The sequence below is a fragment of the Chenopodium quinoa genome, unplaced genomic scaffold (assembly GCF_001683475.1).
Source record: "Chenopodium quinoa cultivar QQ74 unplaced genomic scaffold, ASM168347v1, whole genome shotgun sequence".
NCBI lineage: Eukaryota > Viridiplantae > Streptophyta > Magnoliopsida > Caryophyllales > Amaranthaceae > Chenopodium > Chenopodium quinoa.
The window spans coordinates 1,734,739-1,753,196 of NW_018745523.1; the positions used below are offsets into that span (position 1 = coordinate 1,734,739).

General features: G+C 37.0%; 1 protein-coding gene and 1 pseudogene across 1 annotated transcript; one reads left to right on the forward strand and one right to left on the reverse strand.

Moving 5' to 3' along the window:
- Nucleotides 1–4,642: 4,642 nt before the first annotated feature.
- LOC110715352 (V-type proton ATPase subunit D-like) lies at nt 4,643–6,700 on the forward strand. Its single transcript, XM_021893913.1, has 2 exons — nt 4,643–4,920; nt 5,479–6,700. The coding sequence occupies exon 2, from the start codon at nt 5,506–5,508 to the stop codon at nt 6,286–6,288; it is 783 nt and encodes a 260-aa protein (XP_021749605.1). The 5' UTR covers nt 4,643–4,920; nt 5,479–5,505; the 3' UTR covers nt 6,289–6,700.
- Nucleotides 6,701–7,552: 852 nt separating this feature from the next.
- On the reverse strand, nt 7,553–9,923 carry LOC110715449 (annotated as a pseudogene).
- Nucleotides 9,924–18,458: the final 8,535 nt, after the last annotated feature.

Genomic DNA, 18,458 nt, shown 5'->3' on the forward strand with positions numbered 1-18,458 from the left:
GATGCTACGTGTCAATTTGTTATTGGTTAGAAAAAAAATTAATTAAAAACAAGAAAAAACTAAAAAATATTAAATAAAAAAAAACAAAAGAAAAAAGAAAAACCAAGTCATTCCCAAATTCCCCGACGCCACCCAACCCCCACCCTAATTAACGCTGCCCCTCCTCTCCTCACCACGGCTGGGTGACAAAAACAACTTCCGATAGACTGGTGTGACATGGACACTTCGCCTGGCTGTGCGATTGGATGTTGCTTCGGCTAGAGACGGTTGTTGGAACGTATAATAGTTTCACGGATGATGTAGCTGGGCTTTCGGTCTGCGTGCGTCGGCCGGCGCTGCTTAGGTTGCTTCGGCCTGACCACGGTGGCAGGCTGTTGTGGTGGCTGCGTATCTAGCTTCCGTAGTGGCAGTAACGTGGGTAGGCAGCAACTCAGTCACGGTTTCGTATTGTTTAAATTCAAATTAATTAGTCGCAATGGGGTAGTTTTAGGGGAAGATGAGTGGGAATTGGAGTGGTTTTAGGGGAAGGGGAGGCACTTTTCGATGAGTGGGTGGTGGGGAGGGCCGACAGGCGGTTTCCGGTTATGGAGGTGGGGGCTGCCGGAAGGTCAGTTAACGGAAGGGGCGGTGTTGTGAGGGTTGGTTGCCTGGGTTCTATTTCATTTTTTTTATTTTTTTGTAATTTTCTTTTAATTTTTTGACCAAATCACTTTGTGACACGTGTCACTTAATTTTTTCCAAAAAAAAAATAACCTAATGTATAGGTTACCGGTCACAAAGGACCAATAGAAGAGAATGCCTTATAAAGGTGGGATTATTAGATTATTCAAAGGTGGGATTATTCATAGCGAACCGACGAAAGGTGGGATTATTAGAATCAATTTTTCCTAAAAAAAAAATAAAACATGCATAATAATTTGTTACGGTGAGGGTCAAATTGAAACAACAAGCATATTAAGGAAACGATGTCGAGCTTTTTACCTTGATTCTCCATTTTCAATGTAGTTTCTAAGTGTCTCACTTTAACTAAATACGTATTGATACTCCTATAACTCTCTCTCTTATATTTAAGTACCCCATTTTAACCGGACACGTATGTTATATTAGACCAATTATTTATGTAATTAGCAATAAGTATATTAAATTATAAAAAAGTTAACACTGGAAAACTATACATTGAAGCAATTCAACAAGTATTGACATGACTTTATTTTTTCTTATGTATATATCAATAATATCGGTAAGAGTAGATTATGTGAATAATGCAAAAACTCAACAACACGAGAGGATTATAAATTAGATTAAGGACCATCGTTTCACCAAATAGAATAGTGTTTATAATACTTCTTCTACGTTATACTATCAACGTTTCTTTTTAGTTGACACGTATTCTTTTTTAGGAATTTTTTTTAGTTGACACGTTTTCTTTTGGGGTAAATTTTTTACCTTGCATTCACAAGCTACCTCACTTGCTTTTTCATGCTCTCTCACTCTCTCTCCTCTCCTTAATATATGTGCCTAAATTAAACATGTCAACTATATAGAATCGGAGGAAGTATAAAATTATGAATAGAGAGGTTTTGGTTTTAGGTGACAAAGTAGTCTTCATGCATGAGTATTATGACTTTTTTTTTTAATTCCTGCTTTCATTTTATACAAGGTTGATAATTATAGGCTTTATAGCATACTAGACTAGAAGTATCTTAGGCCTCATATATTTGCAATTTGCCTTGCCTTGCCTTGCCTTGCCTTGTTGATTTTTGTCTTTTTTTGATCCAATTCATTGGTCCAAGTTACTTTGACAAGCCCACTAATCAATGTCCATGTTCACTTCTAGGCCCAATGTCCACAAATCTCTAGCCTAACCGCCCATGAAGGAGAGAAAAGAGCATGATCACAAACCTCTTTCGAGAGAGGGTTTAAAGAAATCTTAATAATTACACAAACATATCATAGTTATGCAAACTAGAGGGTCGGGATTCCATTCTTTACATCCATGAGATTAGGGATTGAGTAAAAAATTTCATAAGAAGCATTTGAATTGTGGTGAGGATATATTGGGTATTAACATTATTACTTTTAGAGTGTGACCTTCATTTGCATTTGCATAACAAATGATAGCCACATGAAATGATGGAAGCCGATTTTTAGGGAGAGAGAGTTATTAATTGGTACTAAGTTTTAAAAATATCTAAATTGGCTTAGACTTAGGGCATGCTCCGTTTAGCTTAATTTCACTTTAGTTCAGTTTAGTTCAATTCAGCTCCATTGAGTTTAGTTCAGCTCCAAGTTCAACTCAGTTCAGTTCTTAATTTATTTCTCTCATAAACAATTTATTTCAACTATATTCAGTTCAGTTCAATTCCTAATTTCCTTCTCTCATAAGAAATTCATTTCAACTTAATTCAATTCATTTCACTTCAATTCCAATCAGTTCAGTTTAGCTTAGTTATTTTCTGTAAATTGGAACAAGCCCTTGTCATCCTTGAACCTAATACATCTTGCTTGACAAGCTTTTCCTCCATTGACATGATACTTCTTGAACCTATTACATCTTGCTTAGCAAATTTTTGTCCTAAAGATAAGAAAACATACTGTATTTCAAAGCGTGGCAACTGCCTAAAGCCCTGTTTTTTAGAGTTGCTCTGCCCTGCTGTGTTATGCTCTCCTTTGCTGAAATCTGCTCTACTCTTCCCTGCCCTGCCTGCCCTACTATGCTCTACTCTGCTCCGCAGTGTGTAGAAGCCTAGCCCTACTCTGCTGAAATATGCTCTGCTCTGCTCTGTCCTGCTCTGCGCAGAAGCTCAAAAGAACCGGGCCTAACACGAGGGTTAATAACTTTTTTAAATAAAAAAATAATTGCTTAGTTATGATGTAGTGTAGTGTAATGTCATTGTCATTATTTGACTAGATGATTCACGTAGAAATATATATGTAACTGCCAATATTTTAGATGTCTAAAGCGTTCAACTAGTAATTTAATGAGCACATTTATGCATTTTTTAAAAAACTATATATTAAGGGTTTGTTCTATTCAGCTTAATTTCTGTTCAATTCAATTCAGTTCAGTTCAGTTCCAACAATTCAGTTGAGTTTAGTTCACTTCATTTCATTTCCTAATTTCCTTATCTCATAAACAATTCACTTATGCTTTATTTAGTTCAGTTCAATCCAATTCAGTTCAGTTGAGCCCCAACCAGTTCAATTCAGTTAAGTTGTTTTCAGTAAATCAGAACAGATCCTAAGACCGCGTTGTAACAAAAAAAAAGTGGCACCAATTCGTTGACATGCAAAACAAATCATGACTTTGCAATGTATATTCATTATTCAATAGTACAATTACAACTAGATGAAGCCCATGCGATGCACGGTTTGTTTGATTTTTTTTAAATAATGTTTTTTTTTGTATTTATGAGCCTAAAATTTGTTATATATTTAGATAAAATTCCTAATATTAAAAGATAATATATAATATTTAATTAATTTAAACTTAAAAATCTCATTCGCCAATTTTGCTTAAATGACATTTAAATTATTTAATTCTAAAAGAAATTAATAATCTCTTATTTAATTGGCTACTACTAAGATTTATAATTCTAGATGAAGCCCGTGCGATGCACGGTTTGTTAGTATTTTTTTATCAAAAAATATTTTTCATATTTATGTGATTAAAATTGCTATTATATTAGTTTTAAAATATTAGATAAAAATTCCTAATCTTAAAAGATAATATTTTGTATTTAATTAATTTAAATTTTAAAATCTCATTCGCCAATTTTACTTACGTGGCATTTGAATTCTTTAATTGTAAAAGAAATTAATAATCTCTTATTTAATTGGCTACCACTTACCTTTATAATCCTATATGGCGCGCTAAGAAAATTAAATCATACGCGGCTCTCTAAAAACTCGGGAAAAAACTCCCCTTTATATATATATATATATATATATATATATATATATATATATATATATATATTAGATTAGATTGTAAATTCCAATATAAACAATAAATGTAGCTATAAAAAAATATTAAGAAGTTATGGCATTGATCAATGCATAATTTGGCTATAAATTCCAAACTTAATTATACCGTTTTATAAAATATATATAGCCAAATATACAAACAAGAATGGGTGATAAAAATTGATCTCATAATCTCATAAAACTCTAAAAAGCCTAGGAAAAATGATGTAGACAAGATTATCCTAAGCTTTTAGTACCATTGCTTAAAATTTTAATCAACAAAACTAATTGATCATCCACTTCTTGCATTCTTTTGTTTAAACATTTTAACTTTTGACAACACTATCCAAAAACTAACCTTTAACAAAATTTTGTTATCTATAATTTTGATAAAACATATTTATATAATTAGTATTAATTGTTGAACTTGTACTTTGACAAACGTGATAGAAAAATCATGTCAATTACAAATGACAAAGAAAGTACTATATCATAATTGTATTTTGAGTGAATGAGAGACATCTTAGAGTTTTATGAGATTATGAGATCAATTTTTATCACCTATTCTTGTTTGTTTTTATAAACTCACACTCGTAACAATTAAAATTATATACGGAGTAATTATCTATCCCTAAAATTTTATACTTCTTAATAATCATGTACGTAAAATACTAAACGTAACCATAGATAAGTGACGGAGGGAGTATTTGGAAAATACCACAATGGATTAACTTCTTCATTAATAGAGAGATCAATGATTAAGTCAATTAAGGAGTTAAAAAAAAAAAAAAACAAAAAACATTGTCTTACACCTCCTCAACCAAATCGCAGAACCCAGATCATCACTCACATACAACCAAACTCTCTTTCGTCTTCTTCAATTCCTCCTTCCTCTTTCCCCCAATTTCAGGATTTCAAGATCAAAACTTTCCAGAAATTCAATTCCGCTGTTAGGTAATTTCCTTCTTTTCTCAATTTCTCTCTTTGCTTTAACTCTTTCGAATTCAATTTTTGTATGATTTGATCCCACTGAAACCCCTCTTTAATTCGCTACTAGGTTCATTGATTGATTGTTTGATCTATTGGGGAATTAGGGTTTGTAATTTTTAGTTTCAATTTTCATTGTCGGTTTAGAATTTGTGGGAATTGAATTAAATTTGTTGATCGTATTGAATTTGATTAGTTAGTTTATGGGTTGTGATTGTGTTATTTTGTTGATTCGGTTAGGTTTAATGATTGATTTGATTTGGGGATGATTTGGATAAATTTATGTTGGGTGTCTATAATTTCACCGCAATGTTTATGTTTAAATTTGTCTGATTATAATTGTATTTTGGTCTAGCATCATCAATGATTTCATGGATTATTATGTAAAACCCTTAATCTTAGCTAGAGTATATGGTTTAGGAAGAAGATATGAATGCAAGTATAGATCTTGGGAGACATTATCAAATCGAAAACCGATAATTGATGTTTATTTGTACCCTGATTGCCTTAATTCGAACAATGTAGGCCTTGTAAAATTCTGTATAACTTAAGATGGCGGGTTCAGGCCAGCGTCTCAATGTCGTGCCAACAGTTACCGTGCTTGGGGTTATTAAAGCCCGTCTTATTGGTGCTACAAGAGGCCATGCTCTCTTGAAGAAGAAGAGTGATGCTTTGACTGTGCAGTTCCGTGCCATTCTTAAGAAGATTGTGTCTACAAAGGAATCTATGGGGGATATTATGAAAGACTCTGCATTTTCCTTAACTGAAGCCAAATATGTTGCTGGAGATAATATTAAACATGTTGTCCTTGAGAATGTCCAAAATGCATCCCTTAAGGTTCGTTCTCGGCAAGAAAATGTTGCTGGGGTGAAGCTCCCTAAGTTTGAGTACTTCACAGAGGGAGACACCAAAAATGATCTTACTGGATTGGCTAGAGGTGGCCAGCAAGTGCAGTTGTGCCGTGGCGCCTATATAAAAGCCATTGAGGTTCTTGTTGAGCTAGCTTCTCTTCAAACTTCATTTTTGACACTTGATGAAGCTATCAAGACTACAAACCGTAGGGTGAATGCTCTGGAAAATGTTGTGAAACCAAGGTTGGAAAACACAATTAGTTACATCAAGGGAGAGTTGGATGAGCTGGAAAGAGAGGACTTTTTCAGGTTGAAGAAGATTCAGGGTTTCAAGAAGAAGGAGATTGAGAAACAGCTTGCAGCTGCAAAGCTTTTTGCGGAGGACCAGGTAGTGGAAAGAATTTCTTTGCAGAGAGGAATATCAGTCAATGCAGCTCATGATATATTGGCTGGCTCGGTGAGAGATGAGGACATAATCTTTTAATGCTGAGGTTAGTCTACTGAGTTTTTATCTTACAGCTGTGTGATTTCAGGCAGTTCGCTCTTTGTAGAAGAAAATTCTCATTCATTAGCTGGAGTAGCTTGTATGTTTCAAATAAAAGCATATACCGATCTCTTGTTAGAATCAATCGGAATTCTTTAATTTTCTTAATCATCCTATGAGTGACTTTGGATTTATACATCATTGTGATTCATTCGCTTTGTGAAGTTGAATATGTATTGTTGCTTCTTTTTGGTAAAAAGACGAAAGCTTTGTCATTACTTTTGATCAAGTACACCAGTGTTTATGGACATTGCTGTACATATGGCCTTTACTTTGGCTAGTTGTGTTTATTTATTTTCAAATAAGATGAATTACTTGAAACACTTGAATGAAGATGTTTATATTGCCTTTTTGTTTTTTTTGTAGTCTTGACCTGGTAAGTTTGAGATTAAGCTCAACTTGGTTTCCTCAGATCTTTTCAGTTGGTATCCATCTTTGTGATTATTCTGATATTTGCTGTTGGTCATCTTCTGAATAGAAGTTCGATGGTTAGAACTGTTAATTTAGTGGCTAATATGTGGGCATAAGCCTTAATGTGTCTGCTTAACAAAAAATATTAATCAGTGATGGTGACAGGTGCTATTTTCCCTTTTGTTTTCCCTCAATTTGTGATTTTTGAAAAAAAAAATGTTTTTAGTTGTTAGAGTTAGGGTGAAGGTAAACATACCAAGTATGATAGATCTTTATATAAAAATTAGCAACTTTTTGAGAGATTTTCTGACAACGATGCCACCTCCAACTCTCCAAGACTTGGGGGTAAAGTTTATGATAATGAATCTTAAGTCACACATAGAAGGATTAGATATAGTTGTAGAAATTCTTTGGTTGAGTCTGATGTTGCAAGTGTTGTATCAATTTAAGGTTCATACCATGTTGTACCATAGTCAATGGAGCTCTCTTTCATTGGTATCTATAGTGCTATATGTGTTTTTTTGTTGCACGCTTACCTGTACAAGTAGAACAACTCTAAAATAAAATTTAGCCCTTTGATCAAATCAGGTAAATTAATTTAGTCACAGCATGCCCCTGATTGAGATTTGGAGAGGGTTAAGAGGAGCTTATAGTTGTTTCACCGAGTTTAATAGGGGGTATCTGCAAGTGCACATAAATTACTTTGTAGATATTCTTACCAGAGTTGAGCCATTACTTTTCATTATCTTCCATAACCATGCTGCAAAATGGGTTTGGAGAATGTCATGTTAGTATGGAAGAAACAGAGAGTAAAAAATTTGTGTCCTCTTATATCTGTAAAAAATGTAATTAGGCATACAGATTCAACCTTACAATTTAAAGCCATAATTATACTATACATTGGGAGATGCACACTTTCACACAAGCACACCCCAAGAAAAGAAACGCAAGATGATTAATATACAATGCAGTTAAGCCCATCTTATAATTCTGTATGTTGTGAAAATGTTGTTTGGGAGGAGTCATAGTTAGCCTTCTGAGAAGAAAAAGATACCATTCTTTCCTTCATTTTTATGGCAGCCTCAGAGCTAGAACCATACACGGCCCCTGATATGTCAATTAGACCTGGGTTCTGGCTGTTAAGGACAGAAAAATGGTGGCAAACTCAAATCCAGCATTGAAGCAGAAATGGAGCATACTCTTTGGGACAATGAACACATCACCTTCTTTTAGAACCTTCTGAAACACCTGGTTTTTGGTGTCAATAAACCCAACTGTCACAGCCCCTTTGGCTTCAAAGAGTATTTCTGCAGCCCGAGGGTGAGAGTGTGGGGACACTATACCATCTACCTCCAAATCAGTTCTAGCCAATCCGAGGCCCAGGGTGTTGAGGCCTGGGAATTCGGCTGCAGTCACTATGTTTGTAGAGGAGCGGAGAAAGTTAAAGGTATCCCCAGCTTGTTTTAGGTATGAGGTTTTGAAATCAGAGGCTGTTATATTTGCTGGGTTCTTGCAAGGAAGGCCATTGATGAAAAATGTGTTGTGACAAGTTTTCGAAGTTGTGGTGGCTGCTGGGCAGATATCTTGGAGGTTATCGTTGTCTGCTAAGCAAAATTTGAAGCTAACAAAGAGGAAGTATGAGATGACATGCCAAGAACTAAATATTTTGAGGTTTAATTTTTTTTATTAGAGGTTTAGCAAGTTCTATGTGCTAGTTAAGCTTGCATAAAATGGATATATATGCATACTTGATTTCTTGGCTTAGAGTTCACTGATCTTTTTCCTGGGAAATGGTGGGGTTGGATTATTCTTCAAGTGTGATTACTTAGAAGTAATATAACTGTTGAAGTCTCCTTTGCACCAAAAAGAAATATGCATATGGGAGATTTTCTAGAGCCTTTAAGTAGAAATTAGTATACAAGGCTAGAATTTCGTATGGCATCGTGATAGTATACGAGGATGACGAGGCATTTACACGGACTTGAAACACTAGTAGTTTGGAATAGGATGAAGGATGCTCAGCTCTTTACCTAATTGGCAAGGGTCATGATGTATCTCTCTGTAATCTTACATCTGATACACTAGCTCCTGCATTTAGAGTTACGTTTCATCCGCCGTAATTAGATTTCGTACGTTTTAAGTTCTTCATACTCCGTATTATTAAGGACTATAGATTATAGAAAAATATGGGAAATGTCGAAGTGTAACTTACTCTATTTGATAGAGAGGCTGAGGAAGTTATTTCGGATTAGGTGACTACTACCTTTGAACATCCAATAAACAGTACATGTAACTATTGTTGACTGAGATAGCATAATGTTTACTGTTTAAAAATCTATGTTTAAGACTATGTGGGACTGATTAGAAGATTTAGAACTTTATAGTTTAAATAGTCATGGTCTTCTTCTGTTTACTCCTTTGTTAAGAACCTTAACCAATAGTTGTTCTATGTATGTATTCCAAAATTCTTCTCTTAAATGAGTTAGGGCATGTTAATTTCAGCTTAATTTCAGTTCAGTTCTTAATCTCTTTTTTTCATAAAATATTCATTTCAGCTCAATTCAGTTAAGTTCAATTCCAATCAGTTCAGTAAATGTGAACCAGCCCTAAGTAGAATTAAAGTTCGAATCTCATGTAAATTACCGCTGGAACAGGAATGCTTTATGCTTAGATTGCTTACATATTAATTTTTTGGAACGTCTGGTTCCCATTCCCATATGAACGGTCAGTTCGTAATCTTTTTTGAGAACTATTTGGCACATACTTATATACGAAGTATTAATCAGTTAACTGAGAGACTAATCAAATATGGAGTATTAATCAGTAATTAAATAATTATACAGCTATCTATTGATGTTGTTATCCTATGATTAGAGATTTTCTATTTTTAGAGAGTTGGTTAGAGTGTAATTGTCATGTGAATTAGTATTCCTAACAGACTCGTATAATCAAGCCTTGTAAACCCTGATCAAAGATACTACACTCGGCTATTAAAAAAAAAAACAAAAAATACTACACTCTGAATTTCGCTCTTTCGTCTCCTCTTTGCAAACCTTCACTTCTGTAGTTCTGTCAATGTCACTACTCAAAACATCGCATTGAATCACCCCTTTTCTTTCTACCATTCTTTGGACATCCTTCCTCGTTGCTAAAATATCTTCCATGAAATTTCAATTTCCGCGTCATCATTCTTGTCTATTGCAGCTCTGAACACCTTCAATGTTGCAGCATAGTTTCATTACTTCCATACCTATATCTTTCATACATCTCATATATCGAGTTATCGACTATTAAGCTCGAAATCATCATCCAGTAGAGATGAAAGGCTAAATCCTCATCTTATTATTCTACGTTTCTACAAATCCCTGGTTGTTCTTGATTTTTTTTTTTTATTTTTTTTTTCACGCATAGATTCACGTAGGCTCGTTTAGACCCAAAGGAATATTGAGACCGGAATTAAAATGTCGGTGGATATAAACCTTATAACCTTCATGTAAACCCTAAAACTTTCTTCCTAGTAATTTGCTCTTTAATGTTCTCCGTTTCTTTGTAGAATGATCCACCATTTTCAATTTAGGCGTACAAAAGTCTCAAATGCCAACTTGCTAAAAGAAGCAGTAACTATCATCTTAGGCTTTATTTTCTTCAATTTGCTGAACTTATCATATGAAATTTATCACTTAATGCTTGAAAGATCTATAGTACTATATAAAGAGAAAGCACTTCTTCGTCGATAAATTTTGCTTTTCCTAAAATACCCTTTTATTTTTTAAAAATTACATTATTTACCCATAATTAAAAATTATTTTTTTATTAAAAAAAAATTATCCTATCATAACTACCCATAAACATAAACCATATTTAAATAAATAAATAAATAAAACTACCTATCATAACTACCCTATAATAACTGCTCCACTTCTTTCACATAAATATATATCTTCAACTGTAAAACCGCTCTTAAGTTTTTTTTTTTTTTTCCCTTCTAATTTTTGCGTGTACCTCTTAGCTTGTAAGTATAATTAGAAAAGGGAGTAAGGAAAAAGAAAAGGCAAAGAAACCAAAAACATATTAGCATCATGTAAAGGGGAAAAAACAAGGGACTTGTTAAACATCGCCCGCGTTTTTCTACATAAAGCCCACATTTTTTAAAAATTTTGACATTATTGCCCTTGTTTTAATTTTTACCGAAAATGAAAATTTTCACTCACCAAAAATGAGGAGCAGGACTGGATCGCCGAGTGAAACCGAAGAGCCCTCAACGTCGGCTAGATGCACCGGAGAGACGCCGTTGACGCCGGAAAAGGAGGTACGAAGCCATCTAAAACCACGAATTGGCGGCTGGCGTCCTGCCGGGACGCCGTGACCGTAGTGGTGGCTCCTAGCCAGGACGCTGCCTCCGTAGGTATGGCGCCTGGCCAGGACGCCGCCACCGTGGCCGTGGCGTCTGGCCAAGACGCCGCCACCATGAAAGCGGCGTCCTGGCCAGGCGCCATCGCCACGGTGGCGGCGTCCTGGCTAGACGCCACCGCCACGGTAGCGGCGTCCTGGCTAGGCGCCACTGCATTTTTTTTTTTTTTTTTTTAATTTAATTTAAAATTTGTTTTTTTTTTTTTTTTTTTTGTGTTACAATTTTTTTTCGTTTTTTTTTGGTTTTTTTTTGTTTTGTTTTTAATTGTTTTAAAATGTAATGTAAAATTTTGTGTTTGATTTTTGTGTTTTTGATCGCTATGTTTTTTATGTTTATGTTTTTTTTTTGTTTTTATTTTTTTGGTTTTTTTTTTTTTTTTTATTTAATCTAAAGTTTTGTTTATGTTTTTTATTTTTGTGTTTTGTTTTTTTTTTTTTTTTTTGAATACTTTTTGTTTATGTTTTTTATTTCTTTGTTTGTTGTTTATATTTTATTATTGTTTTTGCTTTTGTGCTAATGTTGTGTCAAATGTATTAATTTAATCTAATCTTATGTGATTATATTTATATGTTATTGTTGCAGGATTATGGTGGAGACGGAAATGATTATAGTGGGATTTTTGTACACGATGGTCTGTTCGAAGATGCTCAACAAGCGGTTGATTGGGCGAAACATGTTGCAATTAGATCAGGTTTTTGTTTAGTAGTAGCAACTCATAAATCTCAACGGGATGGTAGAATGGATCGCATTTTGAGATGCGACCGTTATCGCAAAATGGAGGAACGAGATTTCAGTCAAGCGATTCGGTTTGATACAAAGCGGAAAGGTTGTGGGTGTCAGTTCAGAGTAAAGGTTCGACAACAACAAAGGGGTGACGGTTGGGAAGTGAAGAGTTACGGTAAATGGGGGTATCACAACCATGAGATGATCGCATATGAAGTGGGTCATCGACAGTTAAGTGGCCTAAGTCCTGGTGCGAAACTAATTGTAAAAGAAATGAGTGATGCTCAAGTGAAGCCTGCTAAAATATTAGCATCTGTGTTGGAGAAATTTCCTGAAGACCAGCCAAACCGAAGACACATCTACAACGTCAGACAGAAATTGAGGTTTGAACGGTCAGAGGGAAGGAACCCTATACAGCAGCTTCTACACCAGGCACAAGCACGTGGTTACCTGTACTGGTTTGAATCTGATGAAGACACATCGGAGGTGACTCATTTGTTCCTTGTGCATCCTGATTGTGCTGATATGATTTCGTCTTGGCCATCTGTGATTCTGATCGATTCAACGTACAAGACAAACAAGTATAAGTTTCCACTGGTTGAGATGGTTGGGATGACTCCAACGAACCAGAACTTTTTGATTGGTTATGCAGTTATGAAGGATGAGACGGTTGCGAGTTACCGTTGGGTGTTGGAGAAGTTGAGAAATTACATCGGCCCAAGTGTTCAGCCATCGGCCATCGTCAGCGATTGTGAGGGAGGTCTCTTTGCCCCTATAGCGGAGCTGTTTCCGGAGTCGAGCCATTTACTGTGCACATGGCACATCAACAACTGCGTGAAAGTCAAAGCCTACAACCTTTTCAACAAGAACTTAGATTCAGCAGAGAGATTGGTAAATGGTAAGTGGCGGAAGATCCTGCAAGCTACCACGGAAGCAGAGTACGACCGAGCCTTGGATAACTTCAAGGATGCATACCAATGGTGCCCGGCAATCGTAGACTATGTGATGCAGCAGTGGGTGCCTCAGAGGGAAAAGTTTGTCAAATGTTGGACAAACCAAGTTCTTCATTTTGGAAACACTACTACATGTAGAGTTGAGAGCGCTCATAGAGCTCTGAAGGACTGGATTGATTCTTCCACCTCTGCTCTGGATACACTGTTCGAGAGAATAAACAAGGCTATTGATACTCAGAGGAACGGCATCAAGAACTCTCTCGAGGACTCCAGACGGCGACATGGCACGATGTATAGCCATTTCATATTTACGATTCTCCATGGTCGTGTGTCACACTACTGCTTGGGGTTGATTCTGAGCGAGCACACCAGGATGAGGGAGTTGGGTGATGAAGTGGCTATTCGGTGCGGATGTGCTATATCGGTGACTCATGGACTACCTTGTGCATGCACCATTCACCGCGTAATTACGCAAGATAGGGCGTCGTTACATGTTGATCAGGTTCATCCATTCTGGCGGACGCTCGTTATCGGAGAGCATGCTGTTCCACAGACAGTCAACCGTGAACAGGAGGAGTTGGAGCAGTTTCGTTCGATGTTTGACCAAGTGTCCTCCAGCCACCCTTCAATCATTCGTAGTGCTACCCACGTACTTCATGACATGTTCAACTCGTCGTGCTTGGATCATGAGGAACCTGAGGGGGTCGAGCGACCACGGGGCCGACAACCACGGCGGGAAAGGAGTGCGTTTGAGTACATTCGTAGTCGTGGTCGTGGTCGTGGCCGTGGTCGTACATCGTCATCAAGTGGTAGTCAAACTTCTTCGTCGGTGAATATGCCCGGCACCGGTACGGTACTTTAGTTTAATTTACTTTTTAGAGTGTTTGTTTAGTTTTCTGCTGACTTGTTAATTGTGTTTTTTGATGTGTGCAACAGGTAGAATGGACATTGAACATTTTCCATATAAAGACAGGATCCCTAACATCATGATGCCGTTCCTCGACGGGTGGAATGATGTGGTTGCAGATGGTAACTGCGGATTTCGGGTTGTGGCTGATGTGTTTCAGATGGGTGAAGACAACTACGGTTTAGTGCGTCAGTTGATGTACAGTGAAATCGCCTCAAACCGAGCTGTTTATCGCCACGTGTACGGACAGGACTTGGATAGGTCTCTGCAGCGTATCCGGTGGGGAGGAGGACGTTGCGGTCAAAATCATTGGTTCGACGCGCCACTTGATCTCTTCGCCGTTGCAAACATCTACAAGTGTGCAGTGATGCATTTCGGCCTTGGTTTGCATGGTGGTGCTTACTATCCATGTACCACGGTTCTGCCTTGGTGTTCGCGTGAGACCGTCACCAGACCGGTAAGAGAGGTTGCTATTGGATTTCTGGGGCCGTCATACAGACATTTCATCCGACTGGACCTGTCACCCGATTTTCCGGTCCCACCGATCATACCAACGTGGTACACCATTCGTACAGCAAGCGTAGAGGGCTGGGATGCGCTATATCATGACCGGGTGCAGCAGTGGAACAATCTAGTTGCCTTTTCTATGTGACCTTCTATTGTTATTGCTATGTTTTTCCCATTTATTTAATTTTCGGATTCTAATTTTCGTATTTAGTTTTCCCATTTAAATGTGAACTTGTATTTAATTTTCGTATGCCCACTAATTACAACTTAAAATAAAAATTATAAAAACTAAAAATATAATGTCAAATTCTAAGAAAAACATATGCAGCCAGCTGTGTGTCCTGCGTCCTACGTGAAGTGGGGTGCAAACATCGCTGCAAAACTGCTGCGATCTTAACACCGCCGTGATCCCACACACCAAGTGCCGCTGTGTACAGCGCAGCCCTATCCACCGCCAACAGCTCCGCCAATAAATCTGCCTGATCCGCATCTGTGACAACAGATGCTCGGTTTCCCTCTACGGGAATCCCAAGGATGGCCTCGACGTCATGCAACATGATCGTCATCTCACCGAACGGAAGGTGGAAAGAGTTCGTGTCCGGCTGCCATCGCTCAACGAAAGCCGTGATCAGCGTCGAGTCAATCCTCTCATGCATGGTGGCAGGAAGGTGGCTCACTCTAGTGCCCCTCAATCGGCCGACCATCTCGCTCTCCTCCGGCCAAGCCTCAGCCCAACTACACAAGAAGTTACAAGTCCTCTCCCGGGTTTGGCATTTCAAAATGCCGCTATCCAAAGCCCGCTCTTGGTCCTCCCAAATACGGGTAGCGATGTGTCCTAGAAAGCTAGGAATCACACTCCCGTCTATAGGTCCCCCAGCCACCTCGCCCCTCACCACCCAAGAATCATTAACGGCCCTCGACCGTTTTCTGCTAACCGCAGACATAGTGGACGCAGATGATGTGCCAGATCTACTAACAAATCTACCATCTCTACCCTTACGCACGTCTACCCTACGCGTCTCATACACATCATCAAGCCTCTGACTGAATGGACCGTAATCATCATATGGTCCACTCTGATCGTCCACATCCTCATCTGCATCCTCCTCCTCCTCCTCCTCATCACCATCATCATCTTCATCATCCTCAGAATAGTGCACCCGTTCTCTACGAGCCGAGGCCGAAATACCACGGGATCTAACGTGTCTGGGCCCCGAGCTCTCCATTGAGTTGATCGTACTTCTCATAATGTCCATACTCTTCCCAGCCCCAGAACGAAAATACGATGCCTAACACAAAATAACAAAACATGTAATATGCAATATAAACATGTAATATAAACAATACATAGGAACATAAAATTAAAAATTAAAACCAGAAACAATTTTTTTTTTTTAAAAAAAATAGAACATAAAATTAAAACAAATAAAAAAACAAAATTTAAAAAAAAAAAAGGGAACATACAATTTAAAAAAATTAAAAACAAATTTTTAAAAAAAAAAAAAAAATTTCGAAAATAAAATTTAAAATTAAAAAAAAACAAAAAAAATTAAAAAAAAAAAAAAAAAAGGAGGAGGCGCCTAGGCAAGACGCCCGTACGGTGGTGACGGCGCCTAGCCCAGACGCCACCACCACGGTCGTGGCGCCTAGCCTATCCGCCGCCGCCGTGGTAGTGGCGTCTGGGCTAGGCGCCGCCTCCACCGTACGGGCGTCCTGCCTAGGCGCCTCCTCCGTGGTGGTGGCGTCTCGCCTTGGCGCCCCACCGTCGCTGGAGGTTTTTTTTTTAAAAAAAAAATTACAAAAATTACAAAAATTACCTTCTCGCCGGCAAACCGCCTTCCGCCCACCGCCGGAGCCGCCACTTCCTTGCCGGGCCGCCTCGACATAGCTCGGGAAATAATTTAGAGAGAGAAAGTGGAAGTACAGAGTAGAGAGAGAAATTGTGTTTTTTAGTTTGAGGGCAAAAGTGTCATTTCACTCTTATTTTGTGGGCTTTATGTAGGAATTTGCGGGCGATGTTTAACAGTTCACAAAAACAACTGACATATAAGACCTTAATGGCTCACAAAACAAACCGAGACAACAATCGAGGCAGACGAGTAGCAGCACCACAGGCGGTCTGAGACACTCAGACCTGGTCAGCAGGCTTTAATACGCTATATATAGCACCCGCCATCCCACGCTGAGCACTGTCCTGGAGAACCCGGCAGATAAGTCTCCAACAGTGCAGCATAAGAGTACCCCCAGGCCCCAGCCCATTTTCCATACTATTCTATCAGTCAAATTCATCACAAGTGATCAATCAATCAAAGGCTTAATTCCATAAGTGGAGTCGGCTACATCAACCAAAAGTGATTTTTTATAATCAAGGATTTCACTAATTGAACCTTTTAAAAAAAACAAAACAAAAGTATAAAGTAAAAGATATAGTAATAAAACGAATGTATAACAGTAAAAGTCAATATGATAGTACTAGAATGGGGAAAAAAGAAAAAATGAAAGACTTATTAAGATCCTATTTAAATGACACACGTTGATAAATTGGTTAAAAACCAACAAAGTGCTAAGAAAGACCCAACAACACGAATATTATTCACTTCAATCCATACATCTGTTAAAGAATTATATTAAAAGTACATACAAAATTATTCCTATCAATGAAACCTAACTTATATTCCTCCTTCAATCGACCCATCATAATGTCTAAAGATACTTCATTTTTCTCTTTATTCATCAACCAACCCTACGTGGCTATGTGACTATGATACTTGTTCGCTTCCATTTTTTTACTCTTATTATAGCTCTAAACAAAAGTCAAGAGACGAGGGAGGATGACCTAGTACAGTATTACTTAGACTAGTTATATACTTGCGAAGGGTGTATCTAAAGTTAGGTGCATTTAAAGTTTAAACAAGTTTTTATATATATATGGATAGCCACACCGTGTGGTTAGGGTTACTCATGGAGATATTCCTATGATTAAGTAACCCCTGAACAAGTGAGTAAATCTTATAAGTAATCCATGACCGATTGTGTAACGGCCCCTATAAGTAACCCTTAACCGATTGAGTAACCCCTATAAGTAACCCTTGACTGACTGAATAACCCCTGAATAAGTAATTCGTATAAGTAAATCGGGCCATACGGTGTGGGGTGTGGCCAGCCACACATAAAAAGCACTAGTTTGTAAAGAGATAGATTTAGAAATTTTAGGGCTTCTTGTCATAAGAAAGGAGAATGGTCTATATTACTCGGACACGGATACAAGTATTGGGTGTGGTTAAAATGTTACCTATCTAAAGCATTTGATACGTCAAGGTTCAAGATAATTGAAGTGTAAGTAGTAATGTCCAACGAGAATTTTGAACCCTTATTAAAGCGTCAAATATCCAATACAAAAAAAAAATAAAAATAAGTAAAGAGTTGAAGTAACATAGACTATGGTAATGAGATAAAGGATCTGTTTTTTTCAGTTTAATTTTAGTTCATTTCCTAATTTCCTTTTCTCATAAACAATTCAGTTCAGTTTTATTTAATTCAGTTTATCTAAGTTCAGTAAATCAACACATACCCCAAAGTTAAAAACTCTATTTTAGAAATAATAAGTCTAGATACATTCGAATGTATGACAGACAAACTTGTTGACAAGAGAGAACTACAAACATTTGAAAAATAATTATCAAGTTGAATGAATGAATTTGAATGAACCCCACTCAGGTGACCAAAAGCTAACAACAACCTACTCCGCTTTCGCAACCCGTAAAAGGCAAATTCCTATGATACATTACACACGCAGTGCACTCGTACTAGTAACTACCATGAAATAACTAAAACAATTTATATGATTAAATTATAATATTAATGAGATCGATTAAGTAGTTTAATGGTGTTATTCTCTTGGTCTTTTGATTAGTATTAGTTTAATTGTTTAGTAACACCTATGTTTTCTTATCCTTTCGGATATCTTTGTCGATAAGATCATTTCTCTATCTATTTGTTCGCCGCGTTCAATCCGTGGTATAACTTATTTTATATTCTACCTCCGTTTTATATTATTTGTAATAATTTGATATAAAAAAGAGAGAAAAAATGTCTAATCGTTGCAAATAATATGAAATGGTGGTAATATATTTTTTGTTTGAACAATAATTTTTAAAAATATTTTATATTAACTCCATGAATTAATAATGTATAATAC

Coding starts and splice junctions, on each gene's coding strand:
- LOC110715352 (XM_021893913.1), top strand. CDS start 5,506: ATGGCGGGTTCAGGCCAGCGTCTCAATGTCGTGCCAACAGTTACCGTG.